This window comes from Arachis hypogaea, chromosome 17 (assembly GCF_003086295.3).
Source record: "Arachis hypogaea cultivar Tifrunner chromosome 17, arahy.Tifrunner.gnm2.J5K5, whole genome shotgun sequence".
Lineage (NCBI taxonomy): Eukaryota > Viridiplantae > Streptophyta > Magnoliopsida > Fabales > Fabaceae > Arachis > Arachis hypogaea.
Genome location: NC_092052.1, coordinates 18,193,629 through 18,203,161, shown reverse-complemented (window position 1 = coordinate 18,203,161; position 9,533 = coordinate 18,193,629). Strand labels below are relative to the sequence as shown.

At 33.9% G+C, this 9,533-nt stretch overlaps 1 protein-coding gene across 1 annotated transcript; it reads right to left on the bottom strand.

The window, feature by feature from the left end:
- Positions 1–345: 345 nt before the first annotated feature.
- LOC112766038 (probable helicase MAGATAMA 3) lies at positions 346–6,540 on the bottom strand. The gene is made up of 5 exons (XM_029294723.2): positions 5,315–6,540; positions 2,672–2,996; positions 1,392–1,650; positions 888–1,121; positions 346–563 (listed from the first exon to the last, which is right to left on the bottom strand). Exons 1-5 carry the CDS (start codon positions 6,386–6,388, stop codon positions 524–526), a joined length of 1,932 nt encoding a protein of 643 aa, XP_029150556.2. The 5' UTR covers positions 6,389–6,540; the 3' UTR covers positions 346–523.
- Positions 6,541–9,533: the final 2,993 nt, after the last annotated feature.

Below are 9,533 nucleotides of genomic sequence, written 5' to 3'. Positions count from 1 at the left end.
AACCAAGAAAAAAATTAATATCATATATTTATATTTTTACATATAGATAATTTCATAAGAATAAATACCTTATATTATTTGCGAAATGAGTCCAAAATTATTCCAACAAAATATATGACGAATAGAGTTATAGAGATACTAAAGTATAAAGCATACAATTCATACAATGAATAATTAATAATAAAATTCACCAAATTTCGCCATATAATCTTAATACATGTAGCTTGTATTTCATCCCTTAAAAAGTAAAAAAAAAAATGCAAGGATAAATTGCATTTCTAAATAATCTTTAGCATAATCCACCAAAAATTAGTAAATCATGGTAGAATACGCATGGTAAGGGTAAGTTATGTTCAAAATACAATTACAGTATTGCCATTGCCAGCATGCATGGATGACAAAAACTCATGAGGTTGATTTGCTTCTTTGCTTCTTGATCACAAGTTCAAAACTCAACAAAGGTCTTTAGGGATGGCAATATGGCATGTTCCATGGCATTGCATAAACATGTGATTCAATGTCTTCATGTTTTGATTTTATACATCAATCTTGGTTTATGTGCTCTGCCCAAAGAGAACCTCACAAAAATTACAATCCACCATTATAAAATAAACAACCGAAAAATACAATGTGTTCTCTAAAATCTGTTTTTTATATTAATTTGTTACATTTTTTTACAACAATATAAGATTTACAAAAATATGTTAATTCAATGCAATACAAAATACTAACCAAAATATGTTTCTAATTAATTTTGTCCAGGCATAAGTATTAATAATTCAAATTTCATATGGGCCCATGTTGAAAACTAACTTATAATGATATACATTAATTTATATTCAAATGAACATACATATAAAGTTAGCAAGTTATAAGATTCCACATACCTAAAGGAAGTAGAAGCTGTATTAGAATTGTCCCATAAACTTAGTTTCTTGAATGGTGCCTCCAGTGAATCAAGTTCAAGGTCCCACAAGGAATTCTCAATGGCCCGAGCCAGTTTCTCATCCTCATAAGCATTGTAAAAGCAGTTTCTTTCCTTAGCATCAAGAACCAGTTCCCTCCATACACTGTTACGGTTTATCAAAGTTGATGCATTTCCTAATATCCAAAGGCAATATCTGTGCATAAAACCAAACCAAAAGTTTTTCAACAAAAACGAACTAAATCTCACCATTTAGAGCATGATCATAACATATATCTACAGTATATAATGGATTCATGTAGGTACATTTTTCTTAGTGTATGAAATCTTAAATTACAAAAATGCACACAATTAATAAAGTTGGTTATTTTCAGTTATATAATAGAATTTAATTTAACTTTTGCACGTAGATCTAATCATGTAACATCATGTCAGCAAAAACAACTATCTTTTAATAGTGGCATACCTAGCCCTTGTCAATGCAACATTTGTTCTTTGTCTATTTGAAAGAAAACCAATATTTCCAACACCATTGGATCTCACAGTTGATATTATAATTATGTCTTCTTCACCACCTTGAAAACCATCAACAGAACGAACACTCACAGAGAAGTTAGGATCACTGTCTGAAATGTATTGCTTTATGGTCTTCTGGATTTCATGTACTTGACCATTGTATGGAGATATGATTCCTATGCTAACTTTCTTTCTTCTTGTCAAAAATTCTGGCAAGAGAGGGAAAAGAAATAATATCATATAGGGTAAAGTATATTTTTCGTTCCTAAAGTTTGACAAAAGTTTCAAAAATACCCCTAAGTTTTATTTTGTTTCAATTTTGTCCTAAAAGTTTTCGATTTGCATCAAATATACCCCGAACGGCTAATTTTTCAAAAAATTTAAGACCGATTCAACAACAATTTCATAAGAACAACCCTCAATACAAGCAAATTAAGCATAGTTTTTATACATTATTGTTAGATTGGTCTTAATTTTTTTGAAAATTTAGCCGTTAAGGGTATATTTGATGCAAATCGAAAACTTTTAGGACAAAATTGAAACAAAATAAAACTTAAGGGTATTTTTGAAATATTTGCTAAACTTCAGGGACAAAAAAATATACTTTACCCTATCATATATATATATTAGGTTTAACTATGTTTTTATTCCCTATAATTGTGTGTTTAAATGTTTCAAAATTATTTTGGTCCCATTAAAAGTTTTGGTTGGTGTTGGTTTCTCATTTTTCTATAGGTAAGTTCCTTGGTTCCTATCATCTAAACTTCATATTAAATTAAGATATTATAAATAATCAAGAAAATTTAGGAAATATTGGGATAGATAAAAAATAATGTTCTTGATATTTGAATGAACTAAATAAATATTTTAAAATAGAGTAATAACTAAGAGTTTTAATCCAATCTCTTAATTATCCTCCTAATACTTAAATGAGTAAAAATTCAAATATATATCTTATTTTTCAAAAATATCAAAAAGATAAAAAAAATTAAAACTTTTTTATTTAGAAATTAAAAAGATAATTAAAAAGATGAGTTAGGACTCTCATTATTTTTTTAAAAAATATCTATAATTTCTAATGACATGGTAAGACTAAACACATTTTAAGAAAAAAGAGGTAACAATATCATGGCAAAACTTTTATGGAGATTAAAATAAAAATGACCTGTATTTATGGGGACTAAAAAACTATTCAAGCTTAATTACAAATGATGAGAAAGATAAACGAACCTTTTCTAAGTCTTTGAATAATCTCTGAGACAGCAGCAGCCTCAGCAATGTTCTTCAAACTATGATCATGATTAGACTGCTCTTTACCCCTTGATATGTTGATGAAAGAGTAGGAGCTATACATTTTCCCTTTAAGGAATTGCTTATTGTAGCTTGTTAATTTGACAATGGATGCATCAGCAAGTTGCTTATCATAGAACTCTTCACTTGGGAATTTGCTAATTGATGGATGCATCCTATACTGAATATTAAGCATGTGCCTCTCTTTTCCCAACAACACCAATCTCTCAAACAAACTTCTTCCAAATTCAGCCTTCTCAGCTATCTAAAATTTGATCAATTAACATATTAGATAATGATCTTCAATAATAAACAAAATTCAAAACAACTAAGTTACTAAACCAAAGGAGTATCTACTAGAATATTTAAAAAGATTAAACAAGCAAAACTACTTGGTTAGGGTATTTTAAACACGGGTTCAAATTATGGTGATGAGTTTGAAAACTCCAAATTAAATTGATGATGATCAAACATTATTAACATAATTAATTGTAAAATTATTAATTTGAGCTTTAATGTGCATTTACTAATTAATAATTTTTGTGATGCATAATCTGTTGATTGGGCCGAAGAAATTGGCTAGCCCAACATGAATCCATATACTCAGTCTTGATATTAAATTGTTGTGATTATGGTGGCTGAATTTATGGTTATGTTACTTGGGTCGAAAAGAAAAGAAAAATTGCAAGCCTTGTTCAAAATGTTTAAGTATTATGGCTGAATCAATTTGTGGTTAATTGTGCCAGAATTAAGTTGAACTAGCCCAAAATGTTTTGCCCCAAGACCATTAAGGTTGGTCCGAAATGAAGAAAAGAGAGAAAGCAAAGGCTTCTTGCTTCCAACGGATCTCTCTTATGTGATGGATTCCAAATTTAATTCAATTATCATTAATGCATTGGAATCATGAGAGAGAAATTAGCATTTGATTTGATTGTGATCATCAATGCTACACGCTACCTAAAACAAAAAAGGAAGAAAATTAATTTAGTTTAATTCATTTGTTCAAATCCATTGAATGCTTTTCTTCTTTCTCTTTCTTCTCTCTCTACTCTCTCTTCTCACTCTCGGTCACTTCACAGAAAAAGCATGAAAGCTATGACAATTGGCAAGCTACCGAAGAGAAGAAGAAGCAAGTAACAAGACCATTATAATGATGGCAAGAAAAAGAAAAAAAAAGTATGTTGTGGCTGAGATCTTCACCAAAGGAGGTAAGATTTGGTGAAGTAAGCTCAACCTCTCCATACCAAAAATGGAAGAAGAAGATTTCGGTCAGAGGAAGAAGATCTCAAAGGCATGGCTCGTCTCTGCTTTGTGTTCACTCATCACAGAAGGTAGCTAAGAAGGGTACGTGAAGGAGGAAGCAAAAGTGAAGCAGGAAGAACTGTCATGCATCAAGAAGCATCAAGGGCTAAGAATCCTACTTGGAGTGTAAGTCAAGTTAGATGGCTCGGATTGATGAAACTTGGTGTAAAGGGAAGACTCAGAGGTAATTGCATGTTGGTTTTAGCATTCGGTTATCTCATCTCTCTCTGGCCGAACCGGTTTTGCATGAAGAAGAAGAAGTTTAGCTTAGTTCATTTGGTTTCAACCGTGGAGGCTTCCCCCTCTATAAATAAGGGAGAACAGCCAGAGCTTGAAGTAAGAAAAAGAGTGAAAACACAGTGTTTCTATAGCTACCTAAGCTAACATATGTTCTTCTCCTTCAATATTTTTTATTTTGTAATTTTCTGTTTAATTTTGTCTGTCTTGAGTCTCATTGAAAAAAGCAAACAGTGATGTTTGTAAGAAAAAGTCATAGAGCGGAAAAAGGCAGAGTATACAAAATTAAAATAAAAAGCCATAGATGTCCTTAGAGGTCCTTTGTACATCTGTGTTGTGTTTCATGATTCTGTAAGAATCCCCTTGCAAGTTGGGTTAGCACTTAGCAGTTGAAAGCTTGGCTGTAACCAAGTCAAGTTCAGGATTGGGGTTTAGATTCTGGACTTGTCCCGGATAGGAATGGTAGTTCTTAGAGAGAATTGGTGTTTGTAATCAAGGATAATTATAATGAAATTCTATCATCATTGTAATGGAGACTGGATGTAGGCTGCATTGCACTTAACAGCTGAACCAAGATATATCTTAGTGTAATTTTCTCTCTCTTATACTTCATTTCTGATTCTGCTGCAAAGGAGACAAAACTGAAAATATCTCGTGGCTGGCCACGAGATAAAACGAAAAAGTCTCTTGGCTAGGCACGAGACAAAAACAATAAATATCTCCTCAAGTGTTCTAAAGGACAGCAAGAGTTACTAAGTGAAAAAGGGGCTAAGATTCAATCCCCCTTCTCTTAGCCGCTGATAAACCATCACATGGAAACAACTACCGATATAATTATTAGGTTAAGCTGTGTACATTACATCCTTTAGGTGTGGCCCTTTCCCGGATCCTGCGTTAACACGGGATGTTTGTGCATCAAAAAGTTTCCTTTAAAAGATTTCAGAATCTAAACCAAACTCACATTTTTGTGACCTAATTTCATATATGGTAATCAAGTAAACAACTCTTTTTCCCTATATTTTAGTGCTTGAGCAACCAAAGTACCTTGCTTTTAACCAATGCAGGAAGCTGTCTTTCATCACCTATGAGAACAGCATGTTGAAGAGCAGGAAGTTGCAATGGAATTGCTGATTCACATTCTCGCAGCTGTGCTGCTTCATCAATAACTACAAACCGGAACATGTCCACTTTTTGAGTATGCAGTTTAGAAGAACTTGATGCAGTACAAAATACTAAGCATGCTTTCTCAATGCAAAACATTGACACGCCATCTTTGCTTGTCTTCCAAGGAAGCGAAATTGAACGTGATAGTGAACTTAGTATGCTTTGTAGGCTTTTTCCATCTTTACATTGATGAAAGTCTCGTTTGAACTTGGTATTGCGCAGCAAAATTTCCAGAGATTTCAACAAATCCAGAGCGTTCAACATTTTCTTTACCACTTTGATTGAAATCATAGATGTTGGTAGGTGAGTATACAAGGCTTTCATGAACAACTTGAGCTTACCTCCAATGTAACTGAACCTTTGCTTCACAAATTGCTCCATTGTCATACCAGAGGTACTCATCTTTTTATCTTCAACATACAAATTGTAAGACTCTACAATGCCATCGAATTTCTTCTCGACAAATTGCTCAAATGTCAAAAGGTTAGAACTCTTCACTTTTCTCTTGTATGAAGAATATGCACGTTTTACATTGCTGTCACTTTTCTTAGCAAATTCTTCCAATGACATTAGATCCTCCTTATCATTCAGTTCACACCTATATTGTTGATTGGGGTTCTTCAGTAACTTGATCATAAGTTCCAAGTGATGTTTCCACCCGGTTAATGGCATAAAACACTTTAAAAGCTCTTCCACTCTATAATCAAGAAACACATCTTCAAGACCGGGAAAATTGTCCACTTTCATTCTGTTTTTGTTGCCAAATAGCAAAATGTTACCAAGGCCATAAGTATCAAACTTCTGTGACTGCTTAAACAAACTATGCAGGCGAGATGCCACGGTCAACACTGCATTATTAGTTGGAGCACATGTCAATGTTCTGATCTTCGCCCGGAGCAATGAATATAACAAGCAAGCAACAGTCTTTGTTTTGCCGGTTCCCGGGGGCCCCATATAAGTTTAACATTATGACTGTAATGGCATTTGCTCATAGCAACACAGCTTAGAACAGAATCTCTTTGAGATTCATTCAGATTCTGAGCACGGATTATGCTTTGTGCTGAAGATTGAGCTGGAGACTGAGTCATGTTTTCTCCATAACAGCAAAAAATCTGATAGACTTCTTCAATCTGTAAAATATGGTATAACCATTGGAAATAAAAATAAGAAATCAAATAGATTCAACAAAATTAGCAGCATATCGAAATCAGAGATCAATGCATGAACATTTATAAAATGAGTCTCATGTAGAAAATGTTTCCATTTGCAGCTAGCATCAATATGCTTTTTAAATAACACTTAACTTACATTTGAATTAGGCTCATGCTGCCGAACTTTTTCAATAATGTTTATCTTTTCATCAACATTCAGTGCTCGCCAAATGCGAATATTTGTGGTCGTGTTCAACAAATATACAACATAGAGCTTTTGTGTTTCGTTAATATTCCCGGAAAATTCAGAATCCATATCCAAGCATTTAGATGAAAGTACATCAATCTCATCAGTAAATTCATCTTCTGATCCACAAATATAAGCAATATGGTATTGCATTTTAGGCCTGTTCAAGTCATATATCCCTTTTGGTCTAACATCTGTGAAAGCAACAATGTCTCCAAATTCAGGTTCATATTTCTCAACATTTTGAACTTCTTCAGTGACCTTCTTTACTCTCATTTTATAGAACAAGGCCTTGGGAGGTTTGAAGTCCCTGGACCTTTGAATCGTCATGACCTCACAAAATGGAGCTTGAGAAACACCTTCTATTCCTGAGCACAGATCACTGTGAGTTTCCTCAATCAGTGGGAAAATAAATGAGTTCAAGTACTCTTTTGTTGAGGAGAGTGAGAGTGGAATCTTCTGAACCTGTGAAGAAAAACATTTTATCTCCTAGAAGATCAAAATGGAATAGAAAGTGCAACCAAAATAGATAATAAGATTAACATCATTTGAGGCATAATATATAACTATAACTATTATATTACAAAGTTGTAGTGCTTCCCTTCTTGCTAAGAAATTTCATTATCTACTTACAGCAGAAAAGCAATGCTTGTATTAATCTTTTTGAAGAGAAGTTGAAATTAAGAATACAATTAGTTTGCGAATTTGTGATTAAAAATACAGGAGCAACTTTGTACTTATGAAGAACAGCACTCTTTCAATTCTACATTTTGTTTCCTCACTATGTTAAAAATTTAAAAACAGAACAAAAACAGAAAACTTACTAAATAAATAAAAAGAATAATGTAAGAATATCAAAGGCTAAAGAATATTGAACATAAAACAATAATAATAAAAAAGACCTTGTCTTTGTAGAGCTTGTGGTTCAGAACATCATGGAGAGTCCATGAGAACATAATATCCAACATCCTTGATCCTTTTTTTTTCTCTCTGAATTCTAAATGACACAAATAAAGAATACGAGTCACAATTTTTTTTTCTTTATTTTGTTGACGTATATAGCAGTCAGCCAGTCACTATTACTGAAGGAAACAGAACCGTCCACAATACAAAACTTCAAACCACATTAGTAAATACTAGTGAAGAAGAGGTAATGTCCAATTCGGTTCCCCAAAGATTCAAACGCTGATATTTTGGTACTTAACTATTATTATTGACAAAAAGGTACCTGAATGATTAAAATTTTTGCCAAACGTGTCCACGTGCTTGCCGGATCATAGCTCCGGTGAGTACGATGCTTACGTGGACGCCGATTTTTGCTGACAATATCAGTTTTATATTAGATTGAATTTTTAATTAAAATTATGCTTAGCCTACCTGGAAATTAAGTTAACCTAATTGAATATTGGTTTTTTCCCAATTTAATTTTGCCCTAAAACCCAATTAGCAAATGTTGTTACTAGTTACTGAGTTAATGTGGTTAGTGTGTCACTACTAGTGAAATTCAAAGGTCACGTAGAGAAGGAGAGACGTTGCTCTGGAAGCTTGGCGCGAAGAAGAACGATACTAGGTGAGAGACATTGTCGAATCAAGGGTAACGGTTTTCAAGTGGCATCGTTGGATCACCATTCTTCGCAAGGAGCAACCCTACGAAGAGGTACGTTCTGCTTCATGATCTTTGTTTAAGTTCTGGTTTATTTTGTTTGCTGGTGACATCCTATTTATTTATTGTATCTTCTCTCTACTATTTCTTAGATGGATTGTGTAGTTACGTTTGTATATCATCACATGGGTTGCTTGAAAAGGGTTAGAGATGGGAATGTGATATACGAAGGGGGTTTAGTAACTGAGATACACAGGGTGAATGTGGAGACATGTAATTTATTTTTTGTTGAGGGGTTATTTTTAGACCTGGGTTACCCTGGATATAATGAGGCGTATTGGCTAGAATCTGGTTTCGAATTAGGTAAGGGTCTTAGAGTGCTTAGGATAGATGCTGAAGTGATGAGGATGTGTGAGAGTGCAATTAAAAATGACAACACTGTCCATCTCTATTTTGATCACCCCATTGATGCCAACCCTGAAATCATTGATGACGATGTGGTGTCTGATGGTAGCAGTGAGAGTGTGGTTGAGATCAATCCACCTGGTGATGAGAGGGAACTGAAGTTGTGAATGAGGCCACTAGTAAGGTTAATCAGTTGAATAATGCTTTGACAGTTGTTGTGAAGGAGTTTTTGAACGAAGTTGTGATTGAGGAGGCTATTGATGTTAACGAGTCGGATAAATGTGAGGGTGGTGTTATGAATGATGATGTGAATTACGGGAATGGGGATAAAGAGACTGAACAACCTGCAGCTCCAGAGAAAGTTGTTAAGAGGGTGAGAAAGAGGCATCCAGGACCACCACCCAGTGGTTTATCACAAGAAAGAAGAGCTGCTGAATCTGAACAGCCTGAGGGTGATCCTCGAGAAGCTAAAACAGTAAATGAACAAACACATGAGACCAATGATGATGATGCACATGTTGCCAACGAAGGTGCTAACATTGAAGAACCAGTGGTGGATGAGTTGAGGGCAGAGGAACCAGCTACTCAAAATGCAGCAGGTAAATTTATTATTTCTGTTTTGTTACAGCATTTTTGGAGAAGTATTGGGTTTATGAATCCAATGATTATGATGCACATGTTGCCAATGAAGGT

Bases quoted from the DNA above. Each gene is read 5' to 3' on its own strand.
- LOC112766038 (XM_029294723.2), bottom strand. From the start codon at position 6,388: ATGGGGCCCCCGGGAACCGGCAAAACAAAGACTGTTGCTTGCTTGTTA. The intron at 2,997-5,314 runs GTACTTTGGTTG...ATCAAATTTTAG, and splicing joins CTGCATTGGTTAAAAGCAAG to ATAGCTGAGAAGGCTGAATT. The intron at 1,651-2,671 runs GTTCGTTTATCT...CTCTCTTGCCAG, and splicing joins TATTCAAAGACTTAGAAAAG to AATTTTTGACAAGAAGAAAG.